Here is a 23,045-nt window from a genome sequence, read left to right as displayed (position 1 = left end):
GTGAATGAGACAGAATGAATATTACTCCAGATCCAGTGTGCCAGAAGAACACAAGGTTTATTGATTTCACAACAGCATTAGGTATAAAAACATAGATTTGATAACTCTATATGACAAGTTTTTATTGCATTCAGACGTGTATATATTCAGTGGGCTCCTGTGTCTGCCTCTCATGTGTTAATAGTGTGTGTGTCCTGTTCATCTCCCTCCTTAAGCTCATCCATCACGTCACACAGGCTGTCCACCAGGTCTTCCATCAGAGCATAAACCTGCCAGATAGATAGATACAGATACATAGATACATAGGACTGTGGAAGACCTTAAAAGGGTGATTTATTGGTGCACTGCCATAAAGTTGGGGGACTCAGAGAGACAGATGGTCAAATTTAAAGCAGCAGAGGTCTAGCTATATCCTGACTTTTAATCCCTAGTGTGGGTCAAGCTCCACAAACACAGGATCTTACATTTCCCATAATGCAACTAAGTGTCTTTCATTAGTTCCCATGCCCCCAAAATGCCCACTTTTTCTGTTAAAAACTCACGCCCAACCTGAGATAACCTCGATGACATCATCAGGGTTATTCTCTCAAACTTCAGGAAACTCCTCCAGAGCCATATACAACCTGTTTTCACAGTTTGGGTCATTCTCCTCATTACCAGTAAACTGAACTTAGTGTGTAAAATCCCCTTTAAAAATAAAAACTGTATCGAAAGATAATTAAAAGACTTGCCTTTTTGTGCAGGAGCCTTGTGTAAATGTTTATCACCTTTGGCTCTACATTTTGATTATCAGAAGGTTGTTGACTGATGATCTCTGGACGGGTGTCAGTCAGCGAGGCCGATTCCTTCACCTGCTTTTCCCTAATACGTTTCCCCACTTCATCCCTTCTCTTCCCCTTCTTTTTGCTGTCCTGTACACGGGACATGGACAGATAGAAGACAGAGAGTTAGATAGAGCGAATGAGAGAAAGATTTTAGTACAAATTATTGATGAATGCCAGTTTTTACTGGTAAGTTGGCTGGTAAGTGGTTATGCATCTTACTTCATGAAAAACTACCTCCAACATATTTCATGGTGTTTAATATATTGGATATCCTGTACTTGAGTTAACGTATAGCTGTGTGTGTGCGTGTATCACAGATGGCTTGGACTGGTCCAGGTGCTATTAATTCACACCCTGGGCACACAATTGGAGAGCAGGTGCACATTTTCACGCAGCACTCGGTTACCATGGTACCCTGTCAGTAATAGGCTGTACCTTACATATGACTCAACCATCACACAGAGGAGAAAATCACTCATCAAAATATACAGTCGTACAAACAAGACAGTTTCTCTAGTCTATTTCTAAATTTAATATTACATCTTTTTGTTGGCCTTTGATGGCTGACAATGGAGACATGAACCATTAGAAGAGATATGTAACAGGTCCTGAGCCAGATTCACACCCAGAACGTTGTTTATGTGACGATCAACTGAGCCACCAGGACTTAGCATCTCCTCTATATTTGAAAAAACAGTCAGCATCCTCATTCAAGTTCTCAGTCTCTGTGCTGACGATGAGAAGTTGCTGAAATTCAGATTTGTGTAAAGATTGATGCAAAGTGGCTGGGTATAATGAGGATGGGTAGAATGGTGGATGGGAGCAAGAAAACAATCATCTACATTAAAATGAATGGGAGCCGGGAGAGTTTCCAGTCCAGCTTTTTGGCTCATTATCTCGTCCGACACCCCGTCACACTGCAAAAACATGAATGGCCACAACCATATTCTATTGCTAAGCTACTATAATGACTTGGGGGACAAAACAGTGGATGGAGAGCATTAGCTTCCTACATTTAGTGGGAAGACTGAATGAGGAATGGCTGGTTTAATACTACATATCAGATGGTTAGCACATTATGTACACACACACACATGCACACACACACACACACACACACATACAAATGTGTATATATACAGAAGCTTTAATTAGTCAAGAACACTAAAAATATTGGTTAAACTGTTGGTGGCACAGGTGCTCAGTGGAGAGCACAGTAAAACCTTAGTGTTATGGAGAACAGAAGCCACACGCATGCACGCACATGCACACACACACACACACACACACACACCATGACATTGTTTAAAAAAATATGCCTATAGAACATAATATTGTTGGTATATGTGTTATTGAGACGCAGGCAGTAGGTGGCCAGGTTGTGTGGAGGCAGTCAGTAGTAACAAGAAAACAACAGTTGTATTGTTGAATGGCAGATGAATGAATGAGGAACTGACAGCTTGTTTGAAGTGATGAAGGTGACTCATGGTTGGATCAGCTAAAAGTCAGCTGATATGATGTGTCAAGTCTTACAAAACATGATGCTTCATTCATGCTCATAATTAAAATACTTTTGAATCTGCTGCCACTAAGTGGCAAAACATTTTATAGAAGCCCGTCTCTGTGTTGACGAAAGCGAGTCAGCTGCACAAACACATATACAATTTTTTCCCCTCACCTCCACTGATTTTTCAGTTGTTCCTGACTTGGACTCTCCTTTGTTGTCATCTTTCAATCTGGACCTTGCTCCACTCCTCTCCTCTTTGGCGGCTGCTCCTCCCTTTTTCTCACTCTTCTCATCTTTGTTATCGGCCACATCTGTGATGTAATAACACAGTAGTAAGCAGCATGAATTCAATACTTCACCAATCTGTGTGTGAGAGAAAGTCTGTGAGTCTCACCAGCAACAGCGATTGTGGATTCCACCTTTTTATCGATCCATTTGTCTCTCTCTGGAAGGCCCAGCAGGTTTCTGAGCCTCATGGCTTCAACAGCCATCATGTCCAGCAGTTCCCTCCACAGCTGCTGCCTGCAGGGGGCACCACACACCACCATAACCTGTATGCTCGCTACACTGGGTGTGCAAGTGTAACATGGGTGTGTGTATGACAGAGCCAAGATACTACGATAGAGGTGCTGCATGACTCATGTGTGTTTATGCCTCACCCTACAGCTGTTGCTGTTAGATGGTGGTGTTTCTGCTCGGAGGGTTCAGAAAGCTGCAGAAGCAGAGAGTTGAGCTGGGCCAGGCTCTTTTCCTGAGCTGACTCTTGCTCGGGCAGAGACAGCACAACCTTAAGTAGAGGAACAGATAAATGGACAAAAATGATATGTCTTTCATGCATCATCATGGTGTAATAGGGTACAGGTGCATTCAAAGAGGCCCTTGAGACCATAACCGGCTAAATGGATGAACCTGCTAAATTTACTGCTACATGCACTTTCTTTGCACTAACCAAGTTATTATGTACCACAACACTACATAATGTCTCTACCTGTCGGAGTGTATCAACAGAGAGGTCCCAGGTGCGTCCTGGATTCACTTCTTGCCACAGTCTCTTTAGGTCCCCCACTGGATGGTGAAGGTACTGCAACTAAAATCATGTATGGAGCATTAATGAAAGTATAAACATGTGACCACTAGACTCCCATGAAGAGGAATGACTGTCACGCTACAGGATGATAATCGCCACTGATAGTTATCCTCCTCTAATAACTATGATGCATGTCATCATATTTATTCACTCCTTAAGGGAAGAGCATAAATGTGTGTGCCACCCTCTGTGGTGATAAAATGTGACCACGTGAAAAGCAAAGAGGGCTGTAATAATCCTTATGTTTGGTAAAGACAGATGTAACTTAGATAACCTATAATAAGATATAATATTTCCCTCTTAAATGTTTGTTTCCAATCATTCCCTCCCATGTCTATTGCTATTGTCTATCATAGCTAAGGAGACTTTTAAGACAGTCATGCTCTACATTTACTAGACCAATCCTCCTAATTAAGCCAGTCAAAGCCAGGTTCCTATTGCACTGCTATGGCAACATGACCTCTGTTGTACAGTGTAGAGGCAACAGTTACTGGTTTAAGAAATTAGCAGTTGTGATCTATTATTAGTTAATGAGCTTCCATGAATTATGATGGCAATACTATAACTGTAGAGTACAAAATGAATGGGGACTAACATAAAATCCAGGTTGGGAAGGGGCAGTCATAATGGGCTAATCATACCCGTGCGTACAGCCAGTGAAATGTCAGAAAGAACAACAAAATGAATGGGTCCATTAACGGGTCATCTCACAGTGAATGAGGTGGTGTAATTCAGACTGAACTAAACATAAACAAAAACACTCTGTATAAAGAAAAATGTCTGATAGATTAGTGATACACGAAATCGGGCCGCCCTGATGTATGATGAGCAATGCATCATGAACTACATGAGAAACAGAAATTAAAAATTGTATAGGATCATTCTCTGTAAGCAAAGTTGAGGTCCTAAAGATGGTTTGTACAAAAAATACACACAACTTCAAGGATCACTAAGAAAAGTGTGACATGATATAGGAGTTACCTTGGGGTTTTTTCTTAAAAACTCCTGCTCCTCAGTGATGTAGAGTTCTGCAGGAGAGCTGGGTCTCTCTGGGGTGCGGACCCCCTGCAGCACCTTATACACAATCGACCGACACAGTTTTACCAACACTATCTTTTCCAGCTTTGTCTGCTTGTGCACACACAACAGAAACATAGACAAAAAAACAAATGGGTTTCTGTTTATAAAAACCTTAGTGCCATCTGTCCATGCGTCTTTCTGTCTCACTTTCAGACACACAGTTTAATTGTACACCACCTCTATGAAAAGCCTCTGGTCTGCAGTTTTGTCCTGGAACAGAGCTACTCCCCTCAATGTGACCTGCATGGAGGCTCCTCGCAGCAGCACAGGGTGGGTGTTGAGCTGCCACAGTTCAGTTTTGATGCCTGGCTCCTCGGACTTAAATATGAACTCCATCCGCTGGGTGTCACCTGGAAGGATCACACCTTGGATGGGAGGGGAAACGAAATGGAAAGCAGAAAGTCGGGTTGAGTACTGGTTGAAAGACACAGTATGATGGGCTGACACAGGGACAAACAGTGTATGACGTAAGAGTGGTGGCAGCAGGTGTCTGATTATGTTTGTGTGTACCAGAGGAGGAGTTGAAGTAGAAGTGCGGACTCTGTGTTTGTGTTTGCAGGTTAGGAAAGCTGTGTGGTACGGGAAGTTGCTGCCAGCTGTAGAAGATGGCTGTGCTGCCCTCATTGTGCAGCTCCAGGTGGGATGAGGCTCTTTCTCCAGTCAGGGCCTCAAAGATTATTGTGGCACTGATTCCTACTTCTCCCTGAACAATGAGTGACACAAATCAAAGCAATACAGATCTCAAGTGTCAAAGGCAGCAAAGCAAATAACACAATACCTGTAAGACACAGACTGTGTGCATATGTGTAAATTTTCATATTAAAGCTGGTATTCAAATAATATCAGAGTCTCAAATAATCAGCACGAACAAATAAAGGCCGGGTAGAAAAACATTAAGGGGGGGTAAGACGGTGTAGTCTCTCATTCGTCCAGGAGTGTTCTATCGTCTCAATTGTCACAATTGAGAATGACTTTCGGATGGGAGCCAAAACGTCTTGATTCTGAAAACAGTGTCCAGATGACTATGACTGAAACCTTTTCTACATTAAGGGGGGTGAAATTATCTGTAACCTACTACAACAGCTCACATGGTAAATTTAGTATAATGTCCATTTCCACAGCACTAATTCCATCAGTACAACAGCAGTCATGTTAAACTCACCACTCTGCTGGTCTCATTTTCTATTTTTAATAGGAATGTTTTCATACTCTAATTAATTCCATTCATTTCTTCTTTGCCGTACTCCTGATCAACAAGCTGCATTCAACAAAACTTTCCTGATGTTTTTCACATTAAAAGCCTACCTATAAAGGGAAGACTGCAGGGACTTTTAATATGAAAATTATGGAGAAAGTATTGAGTTTCATTCACGGTAGCTTAACATTGTTCGGAGAAACAGGCAGTATTGATGGGATTAGTGCTGTGCAAATGGACATTATACTGAATATGTCAAGACAACAGGTAAACATGGAGGAAGTGTTGAGTTTGTATTAACTGTGGAACAAGCAAAATAAGAAATAAAAGCATGTATCTAATATAAGCCTGGTTTTCTCTGAGTTAAGTAATAATATTAGAGAATTTACATAAGTCAGGGTTTGAAATTTATACTTGCCTACCAACCCACTGTGTAAAGGCCGTTCTGTACCTGGTTAGCGGTAGAGTTTCCAGTCCAGCTAGCAAGCTGACCACAGAACCTCAAGGCAGGAATGAGCAGAGCATCTGACCGTACATCATCATACTGTGCCAGTGGATCACTGTGGAAGACAATGAGACAGCAGTACCACTCAGTCCATGAGTTAGACAATTAGTGAATAAGTCAGTCAGTCAATAGCTGTGTCCCAATTCAGGGGATGGATCCTTAAAAGGACTGAAAAGGCTGAAGACCAGACTGAGTCTTCGCCCCCTCCCTAAATGAGACAATCTCACCATAAGATGCCATGATGCATTCAAGCGACATTTTCAAGCTTAGCATCAGCAAGCTGCCCTCAAAGTGACAAAGGGTAAAGACCAGTGGTAAACAGGGACAATTTTCATAACGTTTATAGTACATGTTGGGACATTTAACATCAACACATTGTGGACAACTGAGTCCCACATTAATGGAAAATATATCCATATCGGTTTTTTCTGTAGCGCTGAGAATAACAAAATATCTAGGTTGCTAATAAGAACAAACAGTGGAGATTATGCCTGGTTTCCATTATTTCCATTACAGTTTGAAATAAGGCAGCATTGTTGGCCTGATTTTGACTTACTGAATCTAGAAAAAGTTGGACTTTGGAAAATATCTAATAAATCAGTAAAGTGGAGCAAAGAGTTTTTTCTTACAGGTTCTCCTTCGTCTTCTTGTGCTCCTTTTCCTCTTCCTCCTTCACCATTAAGGGACTACGACACACTGTGACAAAAGTGAATGGCTTGCCAGAGCCAATCACCTCCAGTCCATTGATGTCCTGTAATCAAAGAGACACAGAGTGGTCAGGAAGAGGTCAGCTTTGTATGTCCAGTCAACATTCTAGTTCCTGTTATTGAAATATAATAACCAAAGTCCTTTTCATTCCAACATCAATAGATATGCATGTCCTGTCTACTTGCATCAACAAAGTACAACAAGAGAGGAGAAACTTTGGTGTCTAATGAGACCTTCAAAATGACAGGACGGACTGTCCAGTTCTCAACTGGTTGAGTGAAATCTTTACATTCATATTTGCTCTATACTTTATTGCAATTACTTTATGTCCCTTCCCCTAACAATACTATGCCCCTGAATGTTGCCATGAACTTATCAGTGAGGACAGAGCTCTACCACTATATTATGTGATAGGCAGAGTGAAACAAACAATGCAAATTCAATTTGCTATTGTTTTCCCCCTCCGGTACCTGTAGTTCAAACCTCTCCGCACATTTAAGTAACATTGAAGGCCTTTACCTTCCTTTATCTACTTACCTTCCTCTCTCTTCTTTTCTCTAATAATTCCCTGCAACATGCAACCCCCCCCTTTTATGTATGTCACAAAGCCATGGACAAGTCCGCTGCTGACAGGACAATCTGTCTCTGTCTGTGTGTTTCTCAGAAGGTACTTCAGACCCCAAAATCACCTCAGCATCACATTAGCCACCAGCACGACAGAACACACTGCTACCATTTTCTCTTATGTCACAGGTGTGTGTGTGTGTCTGTGTGTGTGTGTGAAAGACACAGTGAGATAGGGAGAGGAGGAGGTGGGGAGGGTGACACCAGAAAAAAAAATCTGTAATTTGAATAAACCATCCCATAATCAGCACCTGTTACTTAGAGTGTTAATATGATTAAAAGAGAACTGGCTGTGCAAAGAAGTGCACATTTGTCGTTTAGTGTTTACCCCAGAACCTCCTGCCCCTGCTGATAGAGTCATTGTAATGCAGAGATAGCAGTAAGGCACGTTTGGTCCCTTTTCTTGGGCTCTATTACCCCAGAGAACTCAACAGTGCTACTCTATGACTGAACACGCTCCAGGTTTTATAACTGTACCGTCTCTGTGTTAGCACGAATGGGAACAGACAGACTTATTTATGGAAGGGCTGCAGTGCTTCATTAATCTCATTATGCATGTGTGTACTAAATGTACATTTTACAGGTAATAAAATATATCATCACATATTTGTACAACAGTGCACCGTACACAACAGTTTTGTGTGTGTTTATGCCCGTGAGCCTGCATGCTTATCTGTATTTGTGTGGGCGTGCATGTACATGTGCTTGTCTGCCTTGCCAATGTACTATACTTTGTTCCTTGTACAGAAAACCAAGAGCAGTGTGCCCAAGACTGGATGATCACAGGCTGTTTGTGAAGATACAGACTGATCATGAGCATCTAGCAGCTCCAGCAGCTAGAGACAGAGAGTCTTGAGGTGTGAGCAGCTTCAGTGGGATGTGTGGTTGGACAACGAGTGGTCCAATAATGACGTTGTTTGTGCTGAAACAAAAGATGCGCAATCTAGATACGTCCTGTGCATATGAAATTAGGTTCTTGTACATTGTTAGAGAGAACAGAAATTATGTAATGTAAATAATGTGTTATTTGGATTGTGGCGTCACAACTTTCAGGTTAGATCAGAGTTTTTAAAAATGTGAGGCGCGTCTCCCCAGAAGGAGAGTTGCAAGGAAGGGGCAGAGGGAGGTGCAATTTACGTCAAAAATGGAGCAATACTTGGAGTCATGACAAAATCTGAAAACACAGACATGATACAAATATTTTTAGGTTCAGTGTGACTTACACTTTCAGGGAATAGCAATCACAATGTCCATCTCAAACAAAGGATCCATCAATCCGCTTAGAAATCATAGAAAAAAGGCGCTCCTTATAACTCCAGAATTTGCCTGAGAATGCCTGAAAAAGTTTTCTTCAGTATTGAAGTAATCCAGTGATAGTTATCTGTACAGCCATGGGTACGCTGCAAACAGGCACTGCTAATTCTAACAGCTAATTCGGCATACTTTTAATGGTGCCAATTTGTCAAAATGTAAACAAATATAGGCTAAAAAATGGTGGGGTGCAATTGATTTTGTCTGATGGGGGACCCACAGGATTAGACAATTACTCCAGAAGGTACGCTGGAGGCATCCTACATTACAGATTGAATGGTGTCTTCAGACAATCACCAATATACCCAGGCCAAAAGTAATGAACACCTCCAACTTTGACATGTTTATACGTTCACTTAGATCCTATATAGAGCAGTTTGATAAAAATCTGTATGGGATCAGAAATTTTCCTGATGAAGGTAGATCAATGGATTTTTTTGCGTGTGGGCTCTCTTGGGCTTTAGTGGAAATGGCTGTAACTTTCTATCGTAACAACCTGTTTTGTACTGTAAAGTACATAATACATTCCATGTTATAAATATAGGCTTAAAAAAATCCTTAAAAACAGCCCCACAGATACTGGACTTTTGAGGCGATATCTGATGATGACATATGGGCTGATTTAACATAAACAAACCTTTCATAAGGATCCCTTGAATTTGTTTTGATTTATGACCAAGGTATGTGCTGAGTGGGACATTTTACAGTTGAAAAATAAAATTTAAAGTAATCTCTGGTGCTTACCTCAAACATACATTATCTGTACGCTGATACTGATGCATCTGCAATTGGCTCGGCCTATTTATTAGCCTGGTTCTAATTACCCACCTTTGACCTTTTCAACCTTTTACATTTTCACAACTCATTAGGACATGTTATGAGTTTAAAACCGTGAATCAGAAGGAGCAGGGGCCTATTACAAAGGTACAATAGTACCAATTGTATTAATTAGAAGTGCTACTGAGCCAAAGCAGCATTCAGTGTCATACTTTGTAAGCTTAAATTCAAGTCTGGAAAGCAGCATGTGTTGACTAAGCATGTTACCGGGTTTTTGATGTCCACGTCCCGTAGAACCTCGCCGAGCTGCTGGTACTTGTGCTGCAGGTATGCACTCTGGTCCCAAGTCCGAGAGGCTGGACGCAGAATCTCAGCACAAATTATTCCTAGAGGATGAAAAATTTCCCACTCTCAGTTTAGAATAGACTCCCCCAAAAAAGGGTCTTCTTTGTCTTTTGTTGTTTGGATGCAACCAGTCACATCCAGTTTACGGTACATTATCTTTGTTTACAATTTATCTTCTTCCGTGAGCTTAAGTGAAGATGTTTTGGGATCACTCTTGATGGCAAGTGTAGTTATTAAAAAAATCTCATCAGAGAAAGAAGTGGACAGCTTAACTCTCTCTTCACAGAGCATTTTTAAAACTTATTTGGTACTCCAATTTGTTTCATGTGAATGCACAATCAGGAGGAACGGGGTCAGGAACAAGGCTGAAGGGAAAAACTGGTACACAGTGTACTGTAGGTGTCTGTGTGTACCTGATTCCTGGCGTATGCTCCTCGGTTGCACTACATGTGTGACAGGTTCCCGTTTGCCCTGCTCTGTCTGAGTCAGAGTGGCTGTGATGCCACTCATTTCATCTCCGTAACGCTGGGGGAGACTCCAAAACTCACTGCCCACACGGTAACCCTAAGACATAGAAGTAAAGACACACATGAATGAAGAAGCTACAGAGAAAATGAGCTTTAGAGATTTTAGTTATTGTAGAACTATAACAAATATGAGATATGAGTATGACAGACGAGTAAAGACACAGTAGACCAGAGAAAGCAAATGTGTGTCATACATAGCCAGAGTGGATGAGTGGCATGACTTGGTTTAGAAACTCCCTCTGCTCCTGAGTTTCTCTGAAACGGTTAGCTTGGTTCATCAGTAAGTTTTCGACTGGCCTGCCAAGCAAGTCTTGAAAGAGTTGAAAAGAGCAGCAGATGAACAGAGAGACAGATAGACAGAGATGAGACATTTTCAGTTCAATTTTATTTAAATAGCGCCAATTCATAACAGAAGTCATCTCATTGCACATTTCCAGTAGAGCTGGTCTAGACTGTACTCTTTATAATATTATTTACAGAGACCCAACAATTCCCACCATAAGCAAGCACTTGGCGACAGTGGCAAGGAAAAGCTTCCTTTTAAGAGGCAGAAACATTAATGCATACTTAGGAAATCAAATACATGTTTTTAAATGAGCAAATATCTTGCTCTTTAATTTGTTTAAAATGAGAAACATAATTTGAGATTATGCATGTATGAGGTTTGTTCATTTATAAACACCTGATCCAGGTTCAAGTACATTTTCTTTAATAATATAATGCCTGTTGCTGTACTGGTCTATTGTTAATGTTAATAAAAATGCAGGTAAATGAGCTTATTGTTGCTTCTCTCACATCCCTGCAGTTGTATACAGGCTGTAATAATGATGCAAATTTGATCTCTTTCTGGTGCAAGTTGCTGTGCACTAATCAGCTCACCAGATAAGAAGCCCTGCTGCCGTCTGCGCTGCGTCATATGTGTATGCCAATGCTGCAGGGCATTACTCTGGATGTTTCTGTGGCCTGAAGGGATCCCGCACCTATTCTCCACAGCCTCAGAGTGATGCCTCTCTGGGGCCTCAGAGGGAGGATCTCTGTGAGACTTTGGTATTCGCTTCACCAACTGGATGGTGGAGGGAGGATAGAAGGAACCAGAGGTGACTAACGCAGCACAGTCAAAGCATTGCTATTGAATTTGTTAGTTTACACAATGTGAGCTACGTTTGGCTGATAAGTTTTAAATACTGTACATATTTTCCTTTTATGTGATCTCATTATATTTATTCTGAATTTACCTCTGTTTCCCCTTTGGCCTCCAGATAACTTCTGAAATCCTCTAAACTACCCAGGATGCTGTGTGGAAGAACCATCCCTTGGTCATCAAACCGAAGCCCTTCCGACCCTGAAAAGAGAAGTATGGACAGAAAAAACAGCAATTTTATCCTCAAGGATGCATATTACGACAAGGATAACATGTCTTTTTAGCTACAGGAAAACTTTCAATAAGAAGTATGTTATTGTCCATGAGGGCAAAGGAATACAACTAACCTGTGTAGTCCAGAGGTTGAAAGTCTGGGTCCAGATTCACTGGACTAGCCACTGCCCCTTGCACAGTATTTCTAACTTCATCAGCTGGCTGTGTCTTGTGCACACAAGCCATTAACACTGGTTTTTGACAGCCCTTGGGTGGCTTTGGTACATGAAGCTGTAGTCATAATCACATACTCGGTTACACATTCCACTGCTTTAAAATGAAAGTACCTTGATGCCACACACACATGATTTGTATTTTATTTGGGGAACAAAGTCATTTTCCAACTAATGGTAAATAGTGTATATGGATGAAGTTGGTTTACTTTATTGAATTCCTGTGGGTGAATGACCAGAGCCTGGGTACCCCCGCCTTTAAGAGTAGAGTTCTTGGACTGGTCATCACCCGAGATGTACAACTCCTCTGATGTTTTTAGCTTCTTGTTCTCTGGAGGAAAGTAGAGAAAATGACAACAGTGTGTGTGTGTGTGTGTTTGAGTAATGCTATGTGATGTCAAACTGGGTGCCACAGTCTCTCTCTCTCTGTAATCTCTACACACACAGATTATAATGATACATATTGTTTACTAGTGATGCCCTGATTTTAACAAAAAGTGAAAAGAGGTTCAACTTAATTGTGCGCAAAGTACATCAGTGCTCACACACACACATGCAGAGATAAAGAGATTACCCTGGAACACTGACATGATTATGCAATTCTGTTAAATTCTCTTAATCCGACAGTGCCTGATTATAGTTTCCATGGCCACAACAACAAGTGTTAGTCCTTGGCTTTAAGTGTTTCGCTTCGCTTTCTCCGTGTTTCCTTTCACAGACTCAGTACAGTTTTTCTCATAAGTGCTTTGCTTTGCTGGTGGCAAGAGATACCCTTGGCCCTTGAGGAAAGAAATTGCTAAAGCACTTTTGTATGTCTTTGCAAATGAATCCATCAAAAGCAGATGATATTGACCTATTTTCTGGCTAAGATTCTGTGTATTTATCCCTCCCAATTAAGGCATCAGATCCGCAAAGACTCTAAAAAAACAGTGGAGGAATGCAACTGAGTACATTTAATCGAATCCTGTACTTAAGTACAGTTTGGAGGTACTTGTACTGTACTTGAGTATTTCCAGTTCATGCTACTTTATACTTGTACTCCACTACATTTCAGAGGGAAATATTGTACTAACACTACATTTACAGTATTAGATAACTTTACTAGTTACTTTGTATATTCAGGTTATTAAACAAAATATGATCAGCAAATACATTTTGATGTATTGTTACAGTTTGAGATCAGATAAGACTTTATTGATCTCCAGGGGGAAATTCACAAGCTACCCAGCAGTATATGAAGTGGTTAAAAGTAGCCGCACCTCTATTAGCTGCAGCAGTAAAGTGATGTACACATTAGTACATCAGTAACTATTATCCAACAATATATTTTGATCTGACATGGGCCATTCTGCATAACGAGTACTTTTACTTTATATACTGTAAGTAGCCTACATTTTGATGCTAATACTGTACTAATAGCCTATTACTTTTACTTGAGCAGACTACATGAGCAAGCTGCATTTTTGAACGCAGGACTTTTACTTGTAACAGAGTATTTTTATACTGTGGTATTGCTACTTTTACTAATTAAAGTAAAACATCTGAGTACTTCTTCCACTCCCACCGTGTAAAAAGAGGTAAGACAAAGCCGGGGTAAAGCAGGCTATCCACTGTCCTCAGTGGCTCCTGACACAGGTGGAGAGGCGACAGTGCGAAAACACTTAACGTTAGCCTACAGTTAGAGAGGAGGCGAAGAGGCAGACAGAGGTGAAGGAGAGACACAGAAGGTTGTGGCTGACCTGGATGAGGTCTTAACTCATTCTCCGGTGACTCCCCGCGGCTCATTTGGTCTAACTACCGTTAAAGCAATAGTCTCGGACAACTAATGTAGCGTCAGTTAGCAGTGCTAACCAAGCTAGCGCTTCTCTTCAGCTTCAAGTAGCCTATGTTTTCTAACCGTAACCATGACAACGGACGCCTCAATACCATGGAGCTACGAAAGACTCTTTCTTTCTTGTTAAGCGATAAAAATGCCGAAACAATTTACAGAACAAGAAAGGTAACAACAAGAAGACAAAATAAAAGAATAATAATAAATCTGGCACAAGATATAAGCTTATAGTCTACTGTATGAAGAAAGGAGAAGAAAGGGAACAGGAGCCTGGCAAAAGAGAAAAATAATATAGCTTATCTATGTTTTTAATTAGACTATATTCAAGAGATAATTAAAAAGATATTTGACATATCAGTATATGGGTTTTAGGTCTTCGATAACCTGAGACAGAACAAAATCAAGCAGACATCTTCCTTCCTTTTTTTTTTGCAAAAGTGAGAATATTGGGAATAAAAACAAAACAAATGTAGGCCTACAATAAATTTATACTGTAATTTTATTATGTTGGTATTCTGTAGACCTACACACGTCATCAATTGCATGTCTGTCCGTCCTGAGAGAGGGATCCCTCCTCTGTTGCTCTTCCTGAGCTTTCTTTAATTTTTCCCCGTTAAAAGGTCTGTTTTGGGGATTCGTTTTTCCTTATCCGAATCGAAGGTCTAAGGACAGAGGGTGTCCTATGAGGTACAGATTGTAAAGCCCCCCTGAGGCAAATTTGTGATTTGTGATGGCTATATAAATAAAATTGACTTGACTTGACTTAGATGTAGGTCCACGGCAATAGGCTATAATTTCTAATAATAATGCTAATAATAATAATAATAATAATAATAATAATAATAATAATAACAATAATAATAATAATAATATATTGCGTAGTCTATAGAATCATATTGGACGCACACTTCAGGTTATCAAGGGGCTTCAGAAACATGCCATGGGTAAATAAGTAATCCAAGGCCTAGCCTACATTAAGTTTCCTCAAAAACAACCCCTTCTGCCAATCAGCATGACGCGGATGAACCACGGGGTTGAGGATAGCCTATAAAGATAACTGACATCATCCAAAGACAAGCTAGAGCAGGCCTATAAAACGTCAGATCACAGATTCTGTCCAGTTTGTTGCGGGGAACCCCGGGCTATAACAGTCTTACAACGATAGAAATGGGCAGCGTCTCCACCGGCGCACAGACCACCTCCATCCCTGCTCCGCACCAGCTCAGCTGCTCCACCGTAGATGGTCCCCAGTTTCATGGTAATATGGACGGGCAGTGCGCCGGGTCCTCCAAAGTCTTACTTGCTTACAAAAACGCGTCGCAGCACCTGAGTTCATCGGGAATTAAAGCAGGCTTGGGGATACTTAAAGTGGCCACGTCTCAGTGGAAACAGGAGAAGAAGACGCGATCAGGGACAGCCGCAAGGCAACTGTCTACTGCCAACAGCAGCCATCCCTGCAAGAGATCACCACTGGATCAGCTGGCAGCTCTGGTTCTCCACGGTCAAACCCGGCATCCCAAGATTGGCCAAGAGCACCGACAAGAATCCCTTTACTCCACCAAGCCGCAGAACTGTAAGCGCCTCGTGGTTCTTGGTGCACCACGGGTCGGCAAGACCTCCATCCTAAGAAGATACCTTCGAGACGGATTTGTGGAAGAGTACAATCCCACCTCCGAGGATTTCCTCAGGAAACTGTTTCATATCCGCGGAGAGACCTACCAAATTGACATCCTGGACGCCTCCAGGGAGAGGGATTTCCCAGCCAAGCGGCGGCTGTCTATCCTCACCGGTGCGTATTGGTTCAGTCGTAATCTCTGTCCTGCACAAACTTACAAGTGCTTGTCAGTTGTTGTTTTTATTTGTCCATAACAGAAGAATAAGTGCAGATGACAGGTGCATGCGTAAATGTTTAATTATCTATCTTAAATAATGCATGGATTAAAAAAATAAACTATTGGGGAAATGATTTATTTATTTTCCATTTTCCAGGCGACATTTTTCTTCTAGTATTCAGTCTAGATGACCGAAGCTCTTTCGAAGAGGTGTGCGCCCTGCGAACGGAGATTCTGGCTGCTAAATCCAAGCTCACCAAATCCTCTGTGCCAGAGCGGTGCGCACAGCCGCGGGTTCCCCTGGTGGTCTGCGCCAACAAGGTGGATCTCCTGGAGTCTGAGAGAGGAATATCTAAGGCAGAGGTGCTCCAAGCCCTCGGTGATGACTGTGGCTATTTTGAAACGTCTGCAAAGGACAGCACAAATCTAGAGAAAGTCTTCGAGACTTTGGCAAAGCGAGGCGGGCTTCCGACTGAAACTGGCCCGTCTCAGCACCGCAAAGTCTCCCTCCGTTCGTACCAGGCAATGCGGACAGGCCGTGTGCCGGGGAGGGAGGGCCAGACCCCGCGGCGCGACGATCCCTGCGGCGCCCTGTACCCACTGGCCCGTCGGCCGAGTTTTAGCACGGATCTCCGACAAGTCACTGGGCCACATACGGCAAGAAAGTCCGGCAAAGCGCTGGAAAAATGTCAGATTCAGTGAGAGACAAATAAAGTGAGACGTAGTGTTGCAGCGCGAATAAAACAACGAATAAATCAATGATAATCATTTAAACATAGCCTAATGCATTATCGTTGTGTAATTACATGGACTGGAGATGATGTTTTCAAAATAAAATATTTTTTAATAGCATAATGGCTTGTTTATTAATACAAGAAGCTGCGTAGTGCGCGTGTGTGGGATACCCAAAAGAAATTCTTTGCTGCATATCTATCTATCTATCTATCTATCTATCTATCTATCTATCTATCTATCTATCTATCTATCTATCTATCTATCTATCTATCTATCTATCTATCTATCCGTGTATGTGTGTGTGTGTGATTGTGTGTGTGTGTGTAAGTGTGTGTGTGCATTCACACAACTGTGAAGGAGAAGGTGGGAGGATGTTGAGTCAGGAACTTGATTTGATTATTGTATGACTATTACATAACCTATATTCACAAATCTATCAGTTAGCAACTCTTTCTCTCACCCACTCAAAAAAATCTTCCTGTGTGTGTGTGTGTGTGTGTGTGTGTGTGTGTTACGTTGGAGTCGTGATTGCCAGAAGTCCACAGCCTACATCCTAAAGATTAAAGCCGGAGGTTTCCAGCTGGCATATACCTTCCCATCCTGCACCATCCTAATGACCTCTCAGGCCCGTCACTCTGTGGACCCTTCCTGCCCATCAACTATGAGTCCACACAAGTTATTTAGCTTTCATGTCCATGATGACTGTCAGCTCCTTCTTGATTTTGTGAAGCTGAAGAGGCCTCTGGATAAGGCACTGGTCATTATAGGAGAATGGACGTGAGGCAGGGTGTTGTCTGCTCACATCTCATCTCCCAAAGTGAAGCAGGGTAGCACCAAGACATGACAACCAGCATGCAACCCCATTCAGCAAACTAGTTGATATATTGTGTGAGAAATAAAAGTTACAACGTTGCATTGTGATGATTGTTACCATGATACAGGTTAATCGCTTGATGTTAATAACAAAGACACCTTACACATCTATCTCTTTGTAGTTCCTCATGCCTGCAGTACTGTAGATGCGTTTTCATGGGCACTGCTTTTGAGTTCATACTGGGAATCATTTGTGCAGCAACAACAACAGACCACTCAGCCTATACATTCCCAACAGACCTCACATGATCCCCACCTACAAGCAGTTCTTTCCCCCTGTGTGCCCATTTGTAACAAATTAAATAAAATGACACTGCTTCTCATGTGCAACGATAAATGAATTAATAACACCCTTCCCACGCTGTCACCTAGAAGTAGTGATAAAAGTGCTAACTCTCAAACCTCTTTATGCAGTAAACGTGATGATCACACAATGTCGCAGCCGAGATCCCATGTGCATTTTTCTAAAAAAAAAGAAAATGTGAGAGTAGTTTCTTTACTCACAGAGCTTTAATTGGGTACCGCTGTAAAGATGTGTGGTGTGGATATGTGAGTCATGACATCTGAACACCTCAGCACAGTGTTTGTGCTGCGGTCAGGCAGAGGCTCAGACACCACATACAAAACCTATTTTTTGAGTAAAAAGAACTGAACTTCTAATAATTAATTTAGGGAAGAATCAGGCTAATGACCACCCAAATGTAATATTCAGTGGATGAATGAAATGTATAATCACCTGAAGACCTATAACCTTTTCTTCTATTATGCCATTCAAAGGATGAGCAGTGAAAGTGGTTCCCCATACAGCTGCTCCTGAGTCTTCAAACATCACTTCACCTGTTGAACCACAACACAGCTTGTAAAATTGCAAGCTCACTCATCATCTGCTCCAAGGAAAGCAATTAGCAATTAGCCTATTTCCAGCTAACATTCATCAGTGTGTATTATCCTTCTTTCTTATAACTCACAATATCAGAGAGAAATGACAATTGACTGTTTGCAAAGCCTGGCCCCCTTAGTTACTGTTGCTACACCTGTCAAGCGTCCCACTGTCATACTGCACAATATACAATGATAACAGGTCAGGTTTACCACTAGTAGTTTTTAAACAACGGGTCCTTGATTTCAGACAGAGGTAGACGGCTGAAATGTCACTGGCAGACAGAGCTGCCTGAAACTTTGTCGTGATTCCTAATTCGTTTTTAGGTTAGTATGCCTATGCAATATCATGAATGTAATTGTACCTTGGTACTGAAATCTAGTAATATAATTCATATACATACATACATACATACATACATACATACATATATATATAATTTTACATTTTTTGTTAACATTATACAGGGTCACCAACACACCCTCATATTTCTCAAAACTATCTCTCAAACCTCATGCCAAACAAGAGGAAGCCTCAAAGCCACTCCTCCTTGAAAAAATGTAATTGCATATATTAAATAGGCTTTCTCTGCACACAGGACAAAGTCTGAACATCAGGCTTTTTTTCCAGTGCCCAAAGCCCACAGTTTGTGTGGCTTTAGTTAATAAAGGTGCACACTGCTCCAAAATAAAACAAAATACCTTTCATGTATGAAGAGTTTTGACTCACTTAGATCAATAAGGTTCACCATTAATGTGACGCTAGAACCGCTACTACAAATTTGAAAAACAAATCATCATCATGTATTGGTTTTTATCCTAGCTCTTATTAATCAGACAGTACCGGTTAAAGCTTAATTTCGCTAAAAGACTGAGGCTAAAGCTACATCCAAGGCCAAAAGTCAACATCCTCACCAGTTAACGATCCTTGTAGACGACATGGAAATAAGAGTATTGTTCTTGTATTACACTGTAGAGCTCTAGTCCTGTAATATATGGAAAAATGTATGATCAGACTGTTATTTCATTCTAACATAGGCTAACTCTGTTTGGCTGCTTGGCTTTTAACGTTTTTAAACAGTAATTTTCAGTTTTAACACTACAAGAGTAAAGACTAGGATGAGGACTAACCGATGTGTTTGGTGAACATATCTCTATTTGGCTGGGGTTGCTGTAAACTTCCCCAAATCCAATAAGGAACAAGACAAAGTCGCTGATGTGTCTTATCTCTGATAACATCCAGGATCGGCTTCCACGCAGTGGGGAAATACAACTCAGTGGATGGACTTGCCGTGAACGTAACCTATAACCCCCCAAAATAATGATGTGCTCCTTGGCCTTGGAAGTAATGCTCGGTTGACTTCATGTTCTGTTTCTTGACATACTGATAACTATGTATCTGTCACATACAGTATAGTTGATATTGTTATTCTTCATTGTGTAGAAATGCTATACTTTGCTTTGGCAACAATTCTCATGATTCATGCCAATGAAGCTAATTTGAATTTGATTGGAATATCATCTGGGAAAATGTAATACCATCAAAGGATTGATAGTGACAGAAACATATTTTGCAAGTGAAAATATGCTTCATGTAAGTGATTTGCTAAATTGAATGGACTGATTAACGTTGTTTGATTCATTTCTGTTTGATGGCTGTTCGTTTGTGTTTTCTGTCTCTGCTGTGAGGCAGCCTTTCTGCTGTTGTGTGACGAGAAGTTCACATTGCAGGAAACTGCAGCCATTTTCACTCCAGTGTGGCCCCAATGATTGCACGTGCAGTCACCTTGTTCTTTGTTATATGCAATCACTGCACACACACACACACACAGGATAACAGGCTTGCTTCTAGGCATAGACTACTGAAACGTGACGCTGTTTTTCTACTCATCCTTGTCCCTCACTGGAACAATTGTTATTCTGCTCAGGCCGTTCACAATCATAAGCCCCCACTTCAGCAAACCCGAAGGATGGCTTTGCATTTCGTTATACACACATTGTGGATGTTTGGTGTTGCACACATAAAATGGTTTAAAGGCCATTTAAGATGGTCTACGAGCAGAGTTTGGTGGGTCTGAGTTAGCGGTTCAGGTGATAAACTGACATCGTATTTTTAATAACTGTTACAACTTTCTGTTCAGTTTTGTAAATGTAAAATAATCTGCATCTATTTTTCTCTAATGTTCCCTTTTCCCTGATATTCTAAGGTGTTTTTAAGAGTCTTCCTTGTTTGAGACCTTGGACTGTGTTGGAAATTGATGTAGCAATGAGCACTGAGACACATATATAGGGATATACAAATAAACTTGACTTGCCTGGCTAGTTTGTAAAGGTCTCAGCTGGGACAAGGCTTGTGTACAGTACAAATATGTAAACGTCTTGTCACCTCCTCCTCTGCTATGATTTCAGATCTCCTGATGTTAAATGCACACGACCAGTAGAAACAGAACATCCACTACTGCTGTCATCACATCATTTCCTGACTTTCTATGACTTCAAGCATGAGGTGGGAAAGTTAGCATGTCTGCACCTAGTGTATGGAGAGTTGTGTTTGTCAACAGTCCAATCAGTCACTAGTTCACAGCACCAGGGGGCGAGATCATGCCACGCAGATAAGGATAGATGGAGGCAGGCGGCTTGTCACGCAGTAAGATGACAGAGAAATGAAATGATAGCGACACACACGCACACACACGCACCAGTGAATGGCTCCCTCCTCCCCTTCATGAATATCTTCTAGTTTGTTTGCCCTAAATGCTCTAGAAGTACTGTTTTACAAGGAAATTATACTAAATTGAGTGATGCTAAAGTGAAACCTGAAACTTAAACAGTTCAGCGTCATTGTTATTAGACAGGTGGATGTGTTCTGACATGTCCACATATCAGACAGCTGAGGAAACACTTGCACAGGTAGGTTAAATATGTATATTTTACTGTAATGTAAGCAGAATGCTTTGCCTACATTGCCTAATCATATGATCAAACAATTTAGGGCAATTCTTATTTTATGATTTTCACGCTTACTGTAAGGTTTATTTGTAAATTAATTTAATAGATTGTTTTGAAACTTTTCTTAATCTTTATCTTTTTCTGAGGTTTTTGCAGAGATTACAGTTGCAGAGATGCCACGAGGAAAAGCTTGGATCCCAGGTTGTACCCTGCTTGTGCTGGTCACATTATGTGGTCAAACTGCTCACTGCCAAAATCAGCAGAAAAGTATGTGATATAAAAGGACGTCACTGACACTGCAGGTTACAGTTGCAGTTTTCTCTTATTTATCTTTCACAAGCTCATTTTACTCTCATTTTTTGATTTTTTAATCATCTGTGGCTTGCTAAAGCTTAATGAAGCACTGTTGGCTGAACACTTTCAGCTCGCTTGCCAGCTAAATGCTCTAGCTACTGTTACAAGAATTTATAGTGCTACAGCAATATATAGTCCAGTATATGGATGATTAACATTGCATTTGCTTGTTTTTATGATGAAAGTTAGTTTCAGCTAGGTAGTTAGCTGAAAAGGCTGGTGCTCAGTATGTTTAGCCACAAGTGTTTTCAGTTGTTCAGTTAAAGCTAGCAGTGTATCGGGCTCCTGATGACTGTGAATACACAAGAGTTACAGATCCAACCACACATTTAATATTTTCAAAATCAAAGCATTCAAGTGTGATTTTATCAGTAATTCTTGAGAAATTAATGGAAATATTTTAAAATTTAAACACACACACCTCCTGAAAGTGACTATTTTAATTATTGACACCACTGTTTTATTAATTGTCCACAGGTTCTACACATCTGAAAGACCTGAGACTCATTCTGGTTGGAAAAACTGGAACAGGAAAGAGTGCTTCTGGAAACACCATCCTGGGGCGTGAAAATGCCTTTAAAGAGGAAATGTCACCTGAGTCTGTGACTAAAGGCTGTCACAGAGAAGAGGTACACGATGGTGACAGGAACATTGTTGTAATTGACAGCCCAGGACTGTTTGACACAAGCGAAACACAAGAAGACCTGAAAGTGAAAATTGAGGAATGTATTAAACAGTCAAGTCCTGGACCCCATGCTTTTCTGTTAGTGATCAGTCTAAAGTCAAGATTCACAGAAGAAGAGAGGGCAACTGTGAAGTGGATCCAGGATAATTTTGGCTCAGATTCTTCCATGTATACCATAGTCCTGTTTACCCACGCTGACTCGCTAGAAGGTAAATCTGTGGAAGACTTTGTGGCTGAGAGCAAACATCTACAAAGACTGAGAAACGAGTGTGGAGGAAGATACCATTCACTCATCAATGACAAGAGACGAAGCAGAATCCAGGTCAGAGAACTTCTAGAGAAGATTGAGGAAATGGTGAAGTCCAATGGAGGAAGCCACTACACCAATGAGATGTACCAGAGAGCCCAGGAGAAAATTGAGGAGGAGGAGAGGAAAAAGAGGGAGGCAAATAGTTCTTGGTGTAGAAAGTTATCTCTTGCTTCTCTGGCAATTCTTAGCGCAGGAGGATATTTCTCCTCACCTGTTCTCAAGGTAGTAGGCGGAGTACTTAGTGGGCTGACGGCTTATAATTGCACAGTGTAGTTGTGGGACCTGTATCAAAAAGAAAATATAGAAAAGGCAATAAATATTGGCTAAGCCTGAAACAAGTAATCACCTGTACTAAGATGCCTGTTAACTAAATCTTAAACTGAAATATCAGTGTGCATGCTTTGTTTGTTATTGGGAATTAGGAATGTGTTATATACACACATATATATCGTTTCTCTATATGTGATGGTGTGGGCCACAACATATTTTCAATAAAATCTGAACTTCACTTTACTTCTCC

At 41.1% G+C, this 23,045-nt stretch overlaps 3 protein-coding genes across 9 annotated transcripts; 2 read left to right on the top strand and 1 right to left on the bottom strand.

The window, feature by feature from the left end:
• Nucleotides 1-33: 33 nt before the first annotated feature.
• On the bottom strand, nucleotides 34-15,084 carry LOC122873430 (mycbp associated protein). 3 transcript variants are annotated; one of them, XM_044190118.1, is made up of 19 exons: nucleotides 15,066-15,084; nucleotides 12,287-12,408; nucleotides 11,979-12,135; nucleotides 11,726-11,832; nucleotides 11,370-11,553; nucleotides 10,685-10,800; nucleotides 10,377-10,527; nucleotides 9,886-10,004; nucleotides 6,828-6,949; nucleotides 6,145-6,253; nucleotides 5,009-5,201; nucleotides 4,676-4,863; nucleotides 4,400-4,546; nucleotides 3,320-3,418; nucleotides 2,991-3,118; nucleotides 2,726-2,853; nucleotides 2,503-2,642; nucleotides 732-911; nucleotides 34-269 (listed from the first exon to the last, which is right to left on the bottom strand). In XM_044190118.1, exons 3-19 carry the CDS (start codon nucleotides 12,088-12,090, stop codon nucleotides 171-173), a joined length of 2,322 nt encoding a protein of 773 aa, XP_044046053.1. In that variant the 5' UTR covers nucleotides 12,091-12,135; nucleotides 12,287-12,408; nucleotides 15,066-15,084; the 3' UTR covers nucleotides 34-170. The 3 variants fall into 3 exon arrangements, with proteins under 3 accessions (XP_044046053.1, XP_044046051.1, XP_044046052.1); XM_044190116.1 differs by lacking the exon at nucleotides 15,066-15,084 and adding an exon at nucleotides 13,817-14,002; XM_044190117.1 differs by lacking the exon at nucleotides 15,066-15,084 and adding an exon at nucleotides 13,817-14,002 and having other exon boundaries at nucleotides 4,400-4,492.
• si:dkey-27j5.5 (GTP-binding protein Rhes) lies at nucleotides 15,076-16,592 on the top strand. Its single transcript, XM_044190123.1, has 2 exons — nucleotides 15,076-15,697; nucleotides 15,898-16,592. The coding sequence occupies exons 1-2, from the start codon at nucleotides 15,076-15,078 to the stop codon at nucleotides 16,440-16,442; spliced, it is 1,167 nt and encodes a 388-aa protein (XP_044046058.1). The 3' UTR covers nucleotides 16,443-16,592.
• A 4,408-nt stretch (nucleotides 16,593-21,000) lies between these two features.
• On the top strand, nucleotides 21,001-23,033 carry LOC122873199 (GTPase IMAP family member 7-like). 5 transcript variants are annotated; one of them, XR_006377373.1, is made up of 3 exons: nucleotides 21,001-21,137; nucleotides 21,333-21,478; nucleotides 22,008-22,137. XR_006377373.1 is itself a non-coding variant. In XM_044189597.1 (3 exons), the coding sequence occupies exons 1-3, from the start codon at nucleotides 21,087-21,089 to the stop codon at nucleotides 22,796-22,798; spliced, it is 897 nt and encodes a 298-aa protein (XP_044045532.1). In that variant the 5' UTR covers nucleotides 21,007-21,086; the 3' UTR covers nucleotides 22,799-23,033. The 5 variants fall into 5 exon arrangements, 3 of the variants coding, with proteins under 3 accessions (XP_044045532.1, XP_044045531.1, XP_044045533.1); XR_006377372.1 differs by having other exon boundaries at nucleotides 21,323-21,478; XM_044189597.1 differs by having other exon boundaries at nucleotides 21,007-21,137; nucleotides 21,323-21,377; nucleotides 22,008-23,033.
• The last annotated feature ends 12 nt before the right edge of the window (nucleotides 23,034-23,045 follow it).

The sequence above is a fragment of the Siniperca chuatsi genome, linkage group LG3, assembly GCF_020085105.1.
Source record: "Siniperca chuatsi isolate FFG_IHB_CAS linkage group LG3, ASM2008510v1, whole genome shotgun sequence".
Lineage (NCBI taxonomy): Eukaryota > Metazoa > Chordata > Actinopteri > Centrarchiformes > Sinipercidae > Siniperca > Siniperca chuatsi.
This window is presented reverse-complemented; position numbering and strand designations above follow the sequence as displayed.